This window comes from Phalacrocorax carbo, chromosome Z (assembly GCF_963921805.1).
Source record: "Phalacrocorax carbo chromosome Z, bPhaCar2.1, whole genome shotgun sequence".
In the NCBI taxonomy this organism is placed as follows: Eukaryota; Metazoa; Chordata; class Aves; order Suliformes; family Phalacrocoracidae; genus Phalacrocorax; species Phalacrocorax carbo.
Window position 1 is genome coordinate 24,992,043 of NC_087548.1, and position 18,072 is coordinate 25,010,114.

At 36.6% G+C, this 18,072-nt stretch overlaps 1 protein-coding gene across 2 annotated transcripts in view; it reads right to left on the reverse strand.

The window, feature by feature from the left end:
- The window catches only part of ADAMTS6 (ADAM metallopeptidase with thrombospondin type 1 motif 6), a 163,893-nt gene that overhangs the window by 57,684 nt on the left and 88,137 nt on the right, over positions 1–18,072 (reverse strand). For both annotated transcript variants that reach the window (XM_064438399.1, XM_064438400.1), the window contains exons 12-13: positions 7,001–7,108; positions 1,033–1,178 (exon numbers count right to left, since the gene is read on the reverse strand). In XM_064438399.1, the coding sequence (XP_064294469.1) occupies positions 1,033–1,178; positions 7,001–7,108 (254 nt within the window). The remainder of the gene's footprint in view (positions 1–1,032; positions 1,179–7,000; positions 7,109–18,072) is intronic.

The following is an 18,072-nucleotide window of genomic DNA, read 5'->3' on the forward strand; positions in this document are numbered from 1 at the left end:
GGCTTGCAAAACACAGGTACAAGATAAGATACAAAGAACCTAAGTGTACAGAGAGGAAAAGATAAGAAAGGAATGACAAAAGCCACAGAATAGACTTTCATGAAAGAAGCACAAAAGCTTAATGTTTTCAAGAAAACGTGGTCTTAAAAACAAATAACGGTGATGGAAATAGCGATTATGGGACATGACAGGAACAAAGTACAGAGTAATAAAACTATCCTTCCGCAAAGACATATAGCTGTGATGAGGTAACCAGAACAGGTCAAGCAGCAAGAGAAAAAAAGCAGTGATTTGTTCAGCAAAATACAGCAATGGAAATAAGTAAGCATTCCTCATCTGAGAAGCGTTAGTGACAGAGAGAGGAGCACTTACCTGACAGACCTTCTCTGGAACAGTGCTCAGGACATTGGAAAGCAGACAGATGACAGGACCAGTACAGATACACACAACAGACCAAGCTGTAGTGGAGAAGGGGGCCCCTCTTGAGAAAGAGTAGATGGACCAATAGGGAGTAGTAGCATGGAGAGAAGTTGCTGAATTGTTTTAAGAGTCAGTGGGAAGTCACAACTAAGTGTTGGACATCACAAAATATAAATGTATGCAACATAATATCACTAACTACGGTTTACATGTAAGCAGTTGTATGCAAAAGCTTGGAACCCTGTGTTGTTTTTTTAATATGTAACTGGCAATAGTTTTATATCCTAGTCAAGCATTAGAGGTAATATGTCTTAAGAAAGAAATTATCTAAGGCATAATTTAAATATATCCTGCATGAACAGCAAGTTGTAGAAAGAAAGCCATTCTGGTTACTGCTAAATATAAATCCAGCTATCTTTATAGTACATAAGATATATTAAAAATGTTAAAAGTATGTCTAGTGAACTCCTGTTGAAGTGTTTCTGTCTGCTATTTTCAAGACAAATGTTGGCAAACTCACAAAACATTTTTACAGATAACATGTGAAACCACAGTTTTGAATAATTTCCAAATGTGTCTTTTTGTTGGCTCCGGCTTACTTTAGCTACTTACGCTGGACTGTCACAGTGTCTTATAGATGAGGAGACTCCTCCCCCGCAGGTCCTGCTGCACTCTCCCCATATTGACCATGGACCCCAACCCCCATCTATGCTCTGGGGCCAAGTGCCAAAGGGTACGCACTCTCCCTGATAACACCACTGAAAGATTTCACAAAAAAACCACAAAATTAGCTTCTAGGCTGACAGAGTTATCAAGACAGAAAAATATAAGGGTCAGGCAATGACCAATTATAGGCATTAGCATTCTCTGTATAGATAACAAGACTAATATTTTACTTATTCTAGCCATGTTTAGACAATGGTGAGGGTGTGTGTGATTTGTTAATTGTCTTCACTAAGACCTGAATTATAGGTCCATAACACACACCAGAAGTTAAAGCAAGCTTAAAATAAAGATTTTCTTTTTTCTTCATACATCCTCCTTCATGTTTCACATTAAAGGAACAGCAAGTTGCTTACATTCTTTTAAACACCAAGATTAATTTCTAAGATTAGTTTAGTAAAACACTCTCCACTCAGGATTCATGCAGGCCCTTCATTATGCAAAATGAAAAATTCCCCCCCAGTAATATTTTTAAGAAAGTATTCCCTTGCATTTTAAAAAAGAAAATCTGGATGACGTTACAATGGAAGAAGAATTTCTTGCAGTATTTCATTTATACTAACCCTACAGACATAATAAAAGTAGTGCCAAAGGATTAGACATTGTACAGAAAATCATTATATAATAGTGACTGGCCACTTGTTCAGGGGCAGAATGAACATGCGTACTTCACTCACGCAAACACACTTTGCAATATGGTTACTTACATCGGACATACAAAATGACTGACATTTCACATAAATGGCTAATTGTTAAAATAAATTTATAATTTCCCTAGTCAGAAACTTCTTAAAAATCATTCAGAAATATTTCTGGAGCCCATAGTTTGATCGACATTCTGGTGTCTAACGCATCACTCAGAATCTGGAGTAGTTCAGTTAGATAACCCTTTCTAACCATCATAGGCTTAGGTGATAGCGTAGAGCACGGCCTCAGGTCTATCGTGACCTGAATCAGCACATTTCACTTCTAAAAGCTGGGCATCTGCTGTTCAACTCCCTTGAATTACCAGAACAGACATAGTATTGACCCTTTCCAAAAAGAAACCCAGACAACTTCTGTGTCCAAAATCAGCCATTCGAATCTGACAAAAAACATTGAGACATGCAAAGACGACATGGACAGACAGACATACCCCTGTCCACTCATAAACAGTACTGGAAGACTCAGTGTTGATTTTATACTAATAGGTACAGCAAGCCAAGCTTTCTCTTATCCTGTGCCCTAAGGCTCACCTAAGGTCGGAGTCCCAGCAGTGTAGGACATATGTAAACAAGTAAAGATAGCTATTCACGATTACCTGAATTACTCTAGATTTTTCTGAAAGCAACTGAAAAGATAATTTAACCTTCAGTCATTACTCAGAAGAAAAAAAATAGGAGTTTGATATGAACAATGATTACACAGGATGTTAGTTAAAGAAAACAAACAAAACCCTTATTTCTTGATTAGAAATTTCATTTTGAATAAAAGCTATTTCTAGACTGTAAAATGTGTCAGAGTCTAAGTGTGTAGCTCTCAAGAATGCACCTTAAAATGATATATTAATATTAATTGCATAGCTTATTAGCTGATTATAATCAGCTAATGCACCTTGATACAACATAGTTTTGCATACAGATGGATGCTACCATTTAATATAACATTTCCTTGCTATTTCCACATTAATAAGTGAAACCTGTTGCATTATTTTTCTAGCCACAGTCATTCTCGCTTCTACTCTCAAAACCTTTTTATCCTCCATGACTTCTTTTTTCTCTGTATGTGCTGTACCTGTTTTAAAACACAGCTGTTAAAATCCAGCACATTTGTTTATAAGCTTCATCCTCTACCAGTAAGAGAAACAAAAACAAGCATTAATGTGTCTACAGAAAGGTAAAGCAAACTATTTTAAACCTCAAGTTCAAAATGCATTGCCTTTTCTATCAGGTCTGGCTGGGACAGAGTTTTCCTCATAGCAGCCGTATGGTGCTGCATTTTAGGTTTGTGACCAGTGTGGAAAACGCACCAACGTTTCAGCCATAGCTGAACAGTGCTGGCTCACCAACAAGGCTTTCTAGGATTCTCAACCTGTCACCCAAGTGAATAGGCTGGAGGTGGGCAAGAGAGGACACAGCTGGGACAGCTGACCCCAACTGACCAAAGGGATACCCCATACCCTATAACTTTATCAGTAAATTGGGGGTGGGGATGTTTCCAAAGTAGCCACTGCTCAGAGAGTGGCTGGGCAACAGCCTGCTGGTGGGAGGTAGTGAGTGATTGCCTTTGATCTCTGTTTCGTTTTTATTTCTTTTCCTTTCACCTACTAAACTGTCTAACCCAGCCCACGATTTTTTCAAACTTTGGCCCTTCTGATTGTCTCCCCCATCCCTGGGAAGGGGTAGTGAGCGAGCAACTGTGTGGGGGCCTAGCTGCTGGATGGGGTGAAGCCACCACACCCTTCAGAAGAAGAAAAAAACAAAGACACAAGGTTTCATGGAGTTTTACTGAGGAAAGGAGGGTTTATCCTTCCTGGAGTTCTAAATTTACAAATCAGAGGTTTATGCCAACAAGCAGGTATCCATGAGAATAACATACCCTTCATATGGAACTTCTCTTAAATCCAGACTATCACTGAATGTCTGTGTAACATATAATGCAGTCCATACAGTGAACTCACATTTTTAGCTAGTGTGTATATATCCATATAGCAGTTTTGTGATGCCTCTAATAGTACAATTATGATGGAGAATGAAGTATTTATGTAAATTGCACATGAGCGATTAAAATCTTCCAGTTTCCTTCTCATTACAGCAATAAATTGATAATCATTTTATTAACTAAAGACAATAATCTCCTTGCAGCATTCTATTAAAGATGCCACACAAGTACATGAAAAGTTATCTAATGCTAAAGTCAAAAGCTAAAAGTTCAAATTGATTTTATTCATTTGAATAGGAACACTGAAATTTTTCTTACAGAGATCATCAACAATAAAATAAAACATATTACTGTGACACATTTGAGATCACTTTTATATTAATATTAGCTGTTTAACAGAACTAAAATTTACAATAGTATGCTTTTAGAAAACTCACACAGCAAGTACTCTATTATTGCAGAAAACTGATTTCATCTTTTGTAGGGAAAAAAGATTAATTCAATTTAAATTTGCCATCTCAATGTTAACGATGCATTTTCTATCACTGCTTTTGCAATTATTTTGTAAGAAAGCTTACTCTCTAATAATAACTTAAATTTACCTTAATTTCCAACAATAACTTAAATCATGACACAATCTAGCTATTTAAACTGTCCTTTCATCACACTGTGTTTTCACTTTTTGTACATTTGCCCCTCATTTACATCCTTGGCATGGATCTAAACAATTACGTTAGAAAAGGTTACTTCTTTATTACTTCAAATTTAAAGACAAACATTCCTATCAGTTTTATCTTACTGTTTTACATGCACCATTTCCTCATCAAAGGTTTTTTAAAAATCTGTCAGTTAGTTTACCTTCACAAATACATCTCTGGGTATACCAGAGAGAAACTTCATGTATATTTAAAATTATTACTACAAATTATAAAAAAGTGTACTTTTTTGAACAAAGCCAATATGTAAAACCCTTCACCAAAGCATGAACATATTAAAGCTTCAAAACAGAACACATGTACAAGTTTCAGCAGCAGCAAGAAACCACTCTATTTTCTTTCCCTGTATGCAGAAAACAGCTGAGTAACTTTTATGGAAAACACTCTAAAAAACCTTCAGGCGTAGGCAGACATATACTGTGGAAAATTTCAACCCACAGAGTTAAAAGTTTGGCAGGTTTATAAAAGCAACTGAAAGAAGGTTTTATAATAGGATGTTAGGCCATTTTAACTGTAGAAAACCCAACTCTTCCAGTAAGATATTAATGCACATTGCATCAAATTTTGCTTTGAGTTAATAGACACAACAAATTTACATTAGTGTAACTAAAAGGAGAAATATGATGAAGTACTCTGAGATCTTGCTAGGCCTTACAGCAGGGAATGTCATATGTTTGGACAGAGCCGAGCAAAATAGGGCCTAATTCGGTTGTGGCCTTCAGGTGTGACTACAATATAAATGTTGTTGTTAATGATGATGATAATGATAATAATGTTTTACAGAATTGTAACTTATTATTTATTTTCTCCTCAGCATGTGGTAAAGAGAACTACATATTTGGAAACAGCTCATATTTTCTGATCTTTTGCTATCAGGACCTATTAATTTACAGGAAGCTTTGAACAGTTTACAAATACAGTTCTCTGCTGTTAACAGGCTGATTAAAGCCTCTGGCAAGTGGACATAGCAACAGTGTCTTAAAGCACCTCAACTCATTCATTGTAGATTCATGATTTTAAAAATACAAATTGAGGCAAATTGTTCCTTGTCATTGACAAGGAGTGGTGGTTCCAAAATAAAGCTAGACTGTAGACTTAAGAGTAGGGCTTCTAACATTCTCTTTTACTCTAATAAAAGATAACATTTTTGGTAGAGTAAGGAGGTCTCTATTTTCACTGGCTAACTCTAAGCACTGTATTTTTTTAAATGACCCCTTCAATGAATTTATCTAACATGGTTTACCAATATTTCCAAACTCAGTATGGAAAAGCCATCAGAATGATGCCAGGTCATGGGCCTTGAATGAAGCCATCAACAAGCATTAATAAACTGTGACAGCTGCCAAAAAGCTTTCATTCTTTTTGTTTAAACATCAGATTGCAAGTCAAAATGCAGTGTAATCTTTGCTGAAACTAGCCCAGCTAGCATGGCAAGAGTCAGAATGAGAATAGATCTCAGTAGCTGTTGTTAGGAAAAAATCCAATCTGGAGTAGTAAATTTTATGGACAGATGAAGCAACTCATGGTCAGATACCAGAAATGGTTTAATATAATAAGCTCTCTTCACTTTGTACAAACTTGCATAGTATATATTATCTTGAAAAAAGGCATATGGAATTCGCTTTTCCCCCCCCAGTACGTATCCTGTAAATTAATAATTAAAATATTTTTCTCTCCTCTTTAAGATCTGTAAAAATTTTGCCTGGTAACTGAGAAACACTTTTACTACTCTTAATCCAAAAGTAAGTTTCGGAACTTCGGCTGAAACTACTGATACAGACATAATTTTAAAATCAGAAGTCACATGTTCAGACAGAGTAGCGCTAGACTTATGTATTGCAATGTTGACTTCCTGTAATTTTCTGTTAGGTAGAAGAGTTTATCAGACTGCACAGCAAAGTCCTTCAAAGCCGAACAGTTATGCAAGTGTAACTGAGCACTAAAAGAATAAGTCAAAGTCAAAACAGAGGGTTCACTAGGAAATATGGGCTTTTAGAAAACCCCTTTATTAAGGCCAACATTTTTCTATATACCTGTATGATTCAGCTTGTATCTGAAGGAATAAAGATTTATTTTATCTTCTAACAAAGTAACAGAGTTCAGGCTCTAGATCTTTGTTACACATTTTCAAAGTCTATGCCAGACCTAGAGTTGTAACAGTCTTTTATGGAAGAGTGCCATAAAATTTAATAACTATTAAACTAAAGAGTTTTTACAAAAATTAGTCAAAAATATACAAAGAGTAAGTAATGTGGGGGGTCGGGTGGGTTGATCCAGGCTATAGAGTTGTATAGCAAGGATATATGTTTTATTAAATTACATATATAAAATAATTGTTAAATAATTCTGTAGGACACTTCCATTAGGACACAAATGTATTCTGAAATAATAACTCTTTTTTTGAACTCCTATAGTTGCTCATAAATACTGAATTTTCTAGCTCTTTGTGCATTCTTTAAACAATAAATTGCTTCTTCAAAGAATAAATTATTTGTACTCACCCCTTTTTCAATGCTCCCTGTTTGGCAAAGAGTACCTTCTGCTGCTGGAATGCTGTTGGTAACACAGCGGTTACTTTTGCTGAGGCACCAGAGCTCTCTACACACTTCCTAGGAAAGAAGGCAGAAGCAAGTTGATGAGAATAAAAGCCTAAAACTGCTCCCAGTCCTCATACACACACATACACATTAATTTGTTTTGAACAGAGACTATTAAGAACTGGGCTGGGGAGATAAATATATAGATGATTTGGAATATTCTGGAGCAAGTTCAAAGCCACCATATTTTACCTAAGAATATTCTGCCAAAAAAAAAATCTGGAAGCATCAAGTTGATACACTACAAAATGTGTTTTCACACCTGCCATGCAAGTCATGTTTTATAGTTGCTGTTTTCTTGATTAGTGTTAACACTGGGCTTAGCATATTTTAGTGTTGCTGTAAAACCAGTGTTCAGTATCTCCATTACTGTGATTATCTGCCTCAAAATTACATGGTAAAAGATACTACTAATCTTGAAATATGAAACAGCAACGATTATTTTTGTTTCCTTTAGTTACAACCAAGGTTTCTGAGCTCAGACTACTTGCATTCCTCTTTAGTAACACTTGCTAAAACAGTGCACAGGTGTTTAGTACTAATTGAGCTACATACTAAAATATTTCCCTTAGGCTTTTTAGATTTACGGCTGATAATTTCATAAATTATTTAGCCTATCCTACTTCTCACACGGGTTTTCAAATCATGTTTTTTCCTACCATATTTTCTCATTTGGTTTTACACATTTACTCGTTTCAATTAAGCCAGTTCTGCTGACATTGTTAAAACTATCTAAGGGTTCAAGTTCATAATGCGGACATGATCGAAAGCAGCCCAAACACTGGAAATCTTCATAGCTGCTTCAGTTGCCCTTGGATTTGGCTATATATGCAGAATGGAATCAGAAGTGTTTTGCTTTTGCAGTAAATGACTTACATGATAATCTTTGTTGTACTACTCCGAGATCTGTGCAAGAGTTCACAACATTCTCATAGGTATTTTCTATTTGTAAGTATTTTTCAAAATTTGAAAGACACTCAGATCTTTAAAATGACCTTATGGTAGTCATTACTATTTCATTTTATTTAACCGCTGCTTGAAATTATGTCCTACAAATAATCCTTATATAGAATCTGCGGCTGAACCTTGGTACAGAGAGCAAAAAGGGAAAGATGGTGTGAGTAAATTAAAGTTATGAGGCACTCCCCACCAAAGTTCATTGTTTCTCTGAGGAAATGAATGAGTATCTGGCACCCAGGCTACCTTTTCTATACACATCAACAGGCACACTGGTGTTTCTTCTATTGTACTGCATATACAAATGGATTTATTTATCCATTATTCACTAGCAGCTGCAGTAACTGTTCAACAGTACAAGCTTTTCTTGAATAAAGCAAAATTATTTTCCAAGTTTAAAATAAGCTGGTACTATTCTTGCAGGATTGTTAATATATATCATGATTGGTAGAAGAAAGGTATAATTTATAAATCCATTAAAAACATACCATATTAGGATGGTCTGAAATGATGAGGAATTAATACTGATGATTTCTTGAGTTTCCATCCAATTTTTGACAATTAGGCCTAAGTAATTTCATCCTATTTGGAAGGTGGCTCTATGAAAACTTAACTGAATTGCTGAGCCTCTTTTTAGAGGAAATATTGCCACTTGTAAAAGCATACCTGCAGCCAATGCAGAACTATCTTACTTTACAGATTAGAATTTTTTGTTGAAGAAATGTGAAGAGTACAAATATTTACTTACTTAAGTAAAACACCTGCTTTTGCGACTCCGCAGATTAAATTTTCAGATTAAGATACACACTCACAAATACAATATATGGTTTAAAATATTACGTAGAACAGGGAAAGAACAGAAGATACATCACAAAGATTCTTGAAAAATATAACTAGGTTACAAATTCCATAAGCATTAAGGTGTTAAAATTCTACACAAAACCAAATTCACACCTAAATCAACCATAAATCCAAACCTCAATATAGTATGGATTTCAAAGGGAAAACCTAAAACTGATTCCTTTCAGACACAGTATGAGGTGCTGCTGTCATAATCCTGCCTTATTTACTTTTACACTGAATGCTCATTTTGCTGAGCAAAGTGTGATTTTGTTGTTCATGTTTCATGTGTGATTTGCATTGTCAAATGATAATTAAGTGTCAGACTGTGGCAATTCTACCTGTGACCCTGTGTTTATTTTTCATTTGATCAAGTTCAAATATTTAAATTAATAGCTGTGCTGACCTTGTGAAGTTTGATTCAATGTTTTGGAAAGCCAAAAATTCAAGTGCATTAAGAAACAGGTATTTCAACCATTCCAATATAGACAGAAACAATAAATCAGATCTGGATTAAGTCTGGAATTTGAAAACATCTGTATTTCAGGGTGATTTGAATCCAGAATTCTGGTTTGTGCTCCAGAGTTTACGTGCAGAATTTCACTTTTGATATGCCTACACAAATATAGCATCTATGTATTAACACATAACGGAAAGTAACAATTAAAACCTGTATTTCATTGCCGGGCTAACATACCCACAAACAAGAGTATTCAACAATTTTCTTCCAGTAAGATTCTTCCTGTATACTCAGGCTTCTTTGTGGCACTAGACTCCTCCAAATTCACTGAACTAACACCACCCAGACATTTTAGTTCCAAACAAATAATCAGCTGAACTGTGTGAATTAATGGGTACAGCACTCCAAAATTATTTTAGTCATTCATCTGTTTGCAGGATGATTCTAAGCATGTCAGCCACCTCCCTGCTCCACAAAATGAGAAAAAGACTTCTTCCTAAGCTGCTTTGGTAGATAGAATGAAAAGCAGTATATCAAAACTAGATATTCTTACTGACACAGTCTGATATTCCTTATTCAGACCTTAATTTCAGTAGGAGTTTGCCTCAGTAAATCCCTAAAGACAAAAGTAATGTAAAGATACGGTCCCCCACATTCTCCTCCTGGAGAAATTTATGTGTTATGGCCTAGACAAGTGGTCTGTGCAGTGGGTGGGGAACTGGCTGACAGGCCGCACCCAGAGGGTGGTGGTAAAGAGCTCCTTTTCCAAGTGGCAACCTGTCACAAGTGGGGTCCCCCAGGGATCAATGTTGGGCCCAATGTTATTCAACATCTTCATAAGTGATCTGGATAATGGGATCAAGTGTGGCCTGATGAAGCCTGCTGATCATACCAAATTGAGTGGCACACTTTGGAAGGGAGAGCCACCCTGCAGGAAGATGTGGGTAGGCTGGAAGAGTGGGCTAACAAGAACCATACGAAGTTGAACAAGGAGAAGTGTAAGGTCTTACACCTGGGAAAACATAATGCGGGAGTGCAGCACAGACTGGGATCCACCTGGCTGCAGAGCAGCTTTGTGGAAAGGGACCTGGGGGTCCTGGTGGACAGAAAGCTCAATATGAGCAAACAGCATGCTGTTGTGACAAAGAATGCCAGCAGGATGCTGGGTTGCATCAAAAAGGGCATCGCCAGCAGAGAGAAAGAAGTCATCATCCTGCTCTGCTCAGCGCTGGTCAGGCCACACCTGGAGTACTGTGTACAGTTCTGGTCCCCGCTATACAAAAACGATGTGGACAGGCTGGAAGGGGTCCAGAGAAGGGCCACCAAGACAACCAAAGGACTGGGAAGCTGCCACAGGAGGATAGGCTGGGAGAACTGGGTTTGTTCAGCCTTGAGAAAAGGAGGCTTAGAAGGGATCTCATCACCATGTGCCAGTACTTAAGGGGTAGCTACAAAGGAGAGGGAGACTCCCTTTTTACACGGAGTCCCATGGAGAGGACAAGGGGGAATGGACACAAGTTGCTCTTGGGGAGATTCTGGTTAGACACCAGAGGGAAATTTTTCACAGTGAGGACAGTCACCATTGGAATAATCTCCCCAGGGAAGTGGTTGACTCAGCCGTGTTGGACACCTTCAAGAGTTGTCTGGACAGGGTGCTGGGCCATCTTGTCTAGGCTGTGCTCTTCCTAGAAAGGTTGGACTAGATGATCCCTGAGGTCCCTTCCAACCTGTGATTCTGTGATAAGATTACTATGGGCTTCATCATACTATTAATATTTGAGCAAAAACCTCTGCGTAAATCAGAAAGGAGTTCTGTTTGAGACAGACAAACAATATCCCCAAATCAACAGAATATTTCCTTATGGAAAGCTATGCAAAACACAGAGGATTTGTTAACAAAAATAATGCAGTGTATCAACTTGTAGGAGTAATTTATATTAAAAATAAGAAATTAAAGTATTTTTGCTATTTCTTTTAAATATAGCCAAACTTCTTAAGTTGTTTATTTTCCCCTGCTGTTTTGCATTTAAAAGAAAGAGTAGAATCTGAAGGACATTCTCCATCACCCTGTACATGATATGAAAAATAACATTAATAGTCATTTGAAAACAAATAAGATACCTAAAAAGAAGTGAACAATCAATCTGTGCTGTTATTTCATTAAATGAAAATGGAATTATACCAGGTACTACTATGGCCATGTTGTCTTTATTTTCAGCTGATTTTGGAAAGTTAACAGAGAAATTCTGACTAAGGTGCTTAAAGCCTTCTGCACTGCAGCTCAACCCTATACCTGGTACTACTGTAGTTTCAGCGTTACTCATTTCAGCTATTTCCTTACTACCACTACCCTATCTGTAACATCTCTAAGCAACTGCTTTTAATAAGCAAGCCTTAAAACATACGAGGAACTGCCCTGGAAAGGACAGGTCCAAATTTACTAGTAGAAAGTATACTGATTCTTTTCACAAACTAACACACACACACCCATGCATGCATACCCACACACCGACCCCCACCCACCAACGTAAGGTGACCCTTTAAGGTAGCCTTTTCTTCACTGGCAGACACAGGATGAAGCTAACATATCTTTTGCCAACATTAAATTTGTGTAAATAATCTACTGAAACTAAAAGAAGTATAATCTGAAAATCAATCAACGACCTCAAAGGCAGTCTACACATGTGTGGATTTAATAACTATAAATTTGTAAAGCAAACAAGGGCAAGTATTTTAAAAATCCAGGAAACATAAACTGAAGCTGAGGCCTTTCACAAGATCAAGACAAGATAGATGACAACCTGTAACGGTGTATCTTAGGGCTCCATGACTTCAGTTTGGAATTCGGATGCTTGTATTTGCAGTAAATTAAACAAAGCTGAACCCATCTAGAGAAAAAAAACAGCAAATCAAATTATCTTTGTTTTGCCTAAGTGTTATCAAGGATGGAGCCTCCTTCTGTTGTGTCATGCAGAGTTACATATAGGCATTTCAAATTGTGCAACATCTAAGCATCCTACATCATAATCATCATAAATGGTAACAATACAGCACAATAAAAACTCAGTAATATGAGCAAAGATCAAATTGCTGTGCTGTTCTTAATGTTTTCAACACTAATGAAAGCCTCCAACAAAACTTAGCAGTTTGGCCCATAATATTAAAAAAAAAAAGATGGGAAATACATTAACAAGGCATATTAAACTATGATAATTTGGGAGTTTAATTTTTTTGTTAATAAAATTTTAAAATGTTAGTTAGGACTTCATGTTACTTCAGCTTGTTTAATCTGTAATATGCTGCACCTCTTGATGAGCGTTTGCTAAAATAGAGCATAAAAATAATTAGCTTGATTTGTAACTTACAATTCAGACCTGATAAGCATCAACCTGGACTATTTTCAGCCTCACTGCTGAAATACTGCTGGCAACACAATTAAAACTAGAAGACTGTAATTATGGGTGAACTTCAGAAGGTTCAAAGTTTAGGTCATATAAGCACCCAAAAGTTACCATTTTAGTGCTCCACTACCAAACGCTCATTAAGTGGTGCAGCATGTTATGAGTCATACCATGCTGAAAAAACGTGAAATAGAATCTGAAGCTGAAGTCGTACATTCGTATTATGTTACCAGCATTCTTTCCTAAATATTGGGTGCTTATGTGAACATTATGGAAACTAGAGAAGCCCCACAAGGTTAATCACCTCCAAGTAGCATCTTCCCTTTCAAACCCATGCAACCTACCCTATCTTTATTCAAACCACATGCCAATATCTGGAATCTCATACTACTTCTACTATCGTCTAATGCACTCCTCCTGCTTTGGTCACTAGCTTCCTCTTGCACTTTTTGAACAGCTTTCATAAGATTCGGGCACTTTGGTGTTAGGTCTGTGTCTCTTGTGAAAGAGAGAGGATGAGAAAAAGAAAGAGAGAGAAAGAGAAAGGGGCTTTGGAGACAAGACAGTCCTAGGAAAGAAGAAAGGGGGCTACAGGAACTTGTTAGAAAAAGATAAGAAAAGTATGTAAAACTACTTTAGGATTCAGAAAGAGGAAAACTTCTGGCATTTCCCTTGGCTATATACATCCTAATCTTCAAAAAAAAAAAAAAAAAAAGAACAAGATTTAATTTCAGAATAAAGCTTAAAGTGTTCCAAATGTTCTTAATTACAGTGTGATCTTGTAAGTCCTTACACTTGAAAAGCTCGAAACTTTAATCATTCTGAATGCAAAAGGCCTGCACAATAGTGATCAGAGGTTTCACACCCTACCAGAAAAACCTTATGAAGTAAAGAAAATAATAGAAAGGTTGATAAAAATGACAGAGTATAATACCAGGATCTTGAATTCCTCTCTTCACCTACACATACTTTCAACACCAGTTTGTGAGCAGTGTAATATAAATCCATCTGATCAAACCACTTACACTCTGCTAACAAACACTAAGTCACCAAGTATAAAGTGACTTAGCCATGAAACGACATATGAAGCTGGGGAAAAAAAGTCACTTTTCAGTGAGTTGCTATGTACTATGTGCATTCAACTGAATGCACAGTCCTAGTCACAGTATCAACGGGTGAGGAAACAAAAGGGAACCAGTAGTTCTGGTGCAAAGATACACCAGTGGCTTCTCTGCTTTGCCTTCTGAAAATACAGCTTCCAGAATCTTCTTCCACCTTCCTGTTAAAGCCCTACATCAAGCTTAGTACCTCTCTTTATTTACCTGGAGTAAATTGCATTAGTGTTTCATGAAAAAAGTGGTGGTTTAATCTACTAACATTAAAGTTTCTGTTACCTGATTACCAGGGTCAATTGTAATTCTGGCTGTTTTGCTCTAGAAGAAATTGTAGAAGCACCGTGGATAGCAATTTGTTTACTCTCCTAGATTTGAAAGTTAGCTGACCAATACTGGTTTGTTTTGGTCATTACTAACTCAGTTAAACTATTCTGTCTCTGAACTGGCATGTGGGAAACTAGGAAGCAGTGAAGGTATGACAACTGCATGTCCTGTACTTCTGTAGTCAACACTTTCCCAGCAACTTTCCATTAATGGTAATTAACTTTATGGCTACTCCTCATAATTCATTAAAAATTTCCTAGAGACAACTAAGACAAGGCAGCTATTGAAGGCAGCAGGAAGACTCCTTATTCTGAAAATATATCTTCATTCTGCCTGTTTACAAGCCATAAGTTCATAGCTTGAACTCTGTCTGTCCTCCAAAACGCACTAAGAAAATGTGAATAAAAACTGGTATTTGAGTTTAAAGCTGTTTTCATTGGCAAACTAACTGGAGAACTTAATTGCAAACATAAGACCATGACAAAGAAGAGAGCTACCTGTCATCAGCTAAAATACATTACCTGATGTGTTAAACTCTAGTGTGAAATACAAAGAGTGGTTCAGATGATTTCAGTGAAGCCATGTATGCAAGGAAAGGAGATTTTGGCCCCTTTTCCCCCCACTCAAAGTATTTACTGACACCAATGATGGTGGAAAAGCATAAAATGCAAAAAATATACCAAGGAATTGCAAGGCACTATCTCTGAAACCCATGCTAGCAGCCAGCAGCTTCACAGATCATAAAATGCACCACAGCAATATCAACCATATGCATAAAGTATTAACTGCTATTAAAATGTCTGAGGTTTTAGCCTCTGTCCTAAAAATGTGGGGACCAGCTCTAAAGCAAAGCATTATTTTGAACCACAAAATCTGTAAGTTACAGTCAGGCCTATTCCATATATTATTTAAACTCATAAAACAGAGACATTAAAAATCAAGACCGGAATTCTTTCCTGAGTTAACCCAGAGACAGCCAGCAGCCAACTGTTATTAGGTAGATGCTCAAAGGTTAAGGAGGTAAGGTACCAATGAAAAAAGTTCTCCTTACACTCTCCTAAACAAAAGGTTTGAAAAAGATTCTGAACTATCAGGGAAACATGCATACAAACAGAGCAAAGAACTGAGAACACTTGACAATCAGCAGGAGAGAATTCATACTGCACCATGCTAGAAGATGTAGCATATGCAGTAGCTACATAAATGAACAGGAACTAGCACTACCCCTAATAACCTCAAAATCTCCCACTGCAGTCAACCCAGTAACATACCTGAAAGCATGTATTGCCTTAAGGAAAAGCTACACGTCAGTATTATATGGTGAAATTTCCACCATTGCAATTTGGCTCACTGTAAGTCATAAACTCTCCTGAATCTGAAAGTATATCCTAAAAATGAAATACTTTAAGTAGCTTGAAACATCTATTTCTTCACTTAAAATCTCTAAAACTGCCCCATATCAGAAATGGTGGAAAGTATATATAAAGAACAAAGCACATGTAACATTAGAAGGATCACTGCCTACTTGCTAACATTATCTTTTCAGCTCAAAGAGCTAAAGCATCTCTTTGAACTCTTGTCCGACCTAATCTGATGAACAATACAGGGAAATGTGACCAATAGCCACAATGCTTTTGCTGGAACAGTTCTGTCCATAAGTGACTAAACAGTTTAATTAGGTCTAGTACTTACAGTAGTATCAAGACAACTACCAAAGAGCTCCTTTAAGGTCAAATTGGCTCCTTGTCAGTAAACACACACACAGAAAGGCAGAAACTTGCAGCCCCTTTAGTACTTCAGTTCTGATGCCTTAATCATTCAAACACCTCTCCATTTATTCAACTTCAAGTTCCTAAGTGAGAAAGCCTTCAGGTACTTAAATGTGCAAAATTCTTTGCAGGATTAGGATGTGATCTATGATCAAAAGCAACAAACATTTTAAAATAAACATACAGGGGGAATGGATGAGGAAATATGGGAGAGAAGGCAAAGAACACAGGTTAACATTAAAGCTAAATGGCTGAAAGAGGTAATTTTTCTGAAGGTTAATAAGACATTACAACAGAATTCCAAAGCAGAAAGAGCATGAAGATTTTCCAAGTTAATTTAAAAAACACCAACTATCTCAACAGCTACATCAGAGCCCAAAGAGGACTTGTAATCTTTTGGCCTTTGATTTGAGAGTTCAACTGTTTCTTTTGTCATGTCTTGCCATCACAAATCAGTAAAGAATATGCAAGAGAAAAAGCCAAGCAATTTTTCCTGACATTTTCCTTTGGTTTAGAATTTAGTTCCTTCTAGGTCACTAGACCACATATTGGAAAACCTGCTCTACCCTGTTTTTACCAGTCACTTCAAATAAAAAGGGCTAAAAGATATGCTGGAAAGAAGTTAGTATACAAACTACATCCATTGTTAATTAGGGATTTTTACTATGTTTTTCTGGCAATAGTTGCACACGTCTGTTAGAATAAGATCAATGAACTATTAATGACATCTTCACGTGAACAGTACATCAAATAGGAATATCCAAACCAGTGACTGTTTACTTTCCGTAATGAAAGAGTTGAGCAGAGTATTCAACTTAGCCTTCCCTGGTATTTAGATCTAGTTCCACTACTCAGTTCTAAGAACCTTTTCATATATGAATAGCTCTTTCTTGTGCAGGTATTTTCCAACTGCACTACCAGATTCCAATGACTTTTCTTTTTCCCCCTTCAAAATTACCACCTGAAATCTGTACGATCACAATTATCATGATCGCATTTTCAGAGCATTATGGCCATGATGGATAATATTTTTTGAAGTAGATGTTATTTTAAATGCATGTAATTTCTTACAGTGTATATTAACAGAATTCTACAACAACCTGTTATACTGTTATGCAGTCTGAATCCTATTATTAAAAATGTTTGGGTTTTTTTTCTGAGACACTTAACATATGCTCTCTTTGATGGCATACTGATGGAACACAATACGATGGTATTGTGGAGACTGGTAATGTTACATGAAGACAAAACATCTTTTCACTACTGCCTCAATTAAGTTTCGACCTCTTTTTTGCAACTATAAGGAAATCTCAACAAAAACCTTAAAACAAAAAGAAAGCAGAAGGAAGAAATCCAGTATTATGTACATGACTTCATTACTTTCAATTGTTTGCCGTTTAGAAACTGGTTTGAGAAAGAAACTGTACTGTGCAGCATGATCATGACAACAATGATTACATAATTTAACAGTGTTTGAAAAAGGTAACATATATGTGGAAAAGCCAGGCTTTGCACATTATTAACTTTCCAGTTTAATTTAAAATTCAGTGTATCTCCCAATGCTGTGCTATAAATCATGGATTAAAATACCTGCAGATTTCCTTAGCCTGAAAACAAAAGAGTGTGTGTGGTGAGAACTTGTAGGAAAAAAAGGTGTGACTTAGATGTAGTGATAGGAAACAAGGCCCTTAAAAGAACAGTGGTGGAAAGTGAGAGTTTAAAGAGGAACAATAAAGGCCAAAAGAGGTTTGATGAAGAATCAGGTGTGGAAGACCCAGTGAGCTAGTCAGCCAGCTACACACAGCTTTTAAATCCTTTGCACAATGCGTTCTGCCGAAGAGGCATCCCAAGAATAATACTGTATTAATCACGCCAGGGATATTAAAAATAGACTTTCTTTGTGGGCTTTTTTTGTAGCTTTGTAGCCTTTAGAGAAGTAAATAGAGTATAAATTCAATGACTACATTATTTCATTTGAATAATCTAGAATTTAAGATATTATTAAACTATTTACTTTTAAACAACCATATATGTTTTCAAGGTTTATTTAACTTAGTCTCAGCTGATTATTTGATGACAAGCACAGCAGAATGCATACTGCATACTCTGG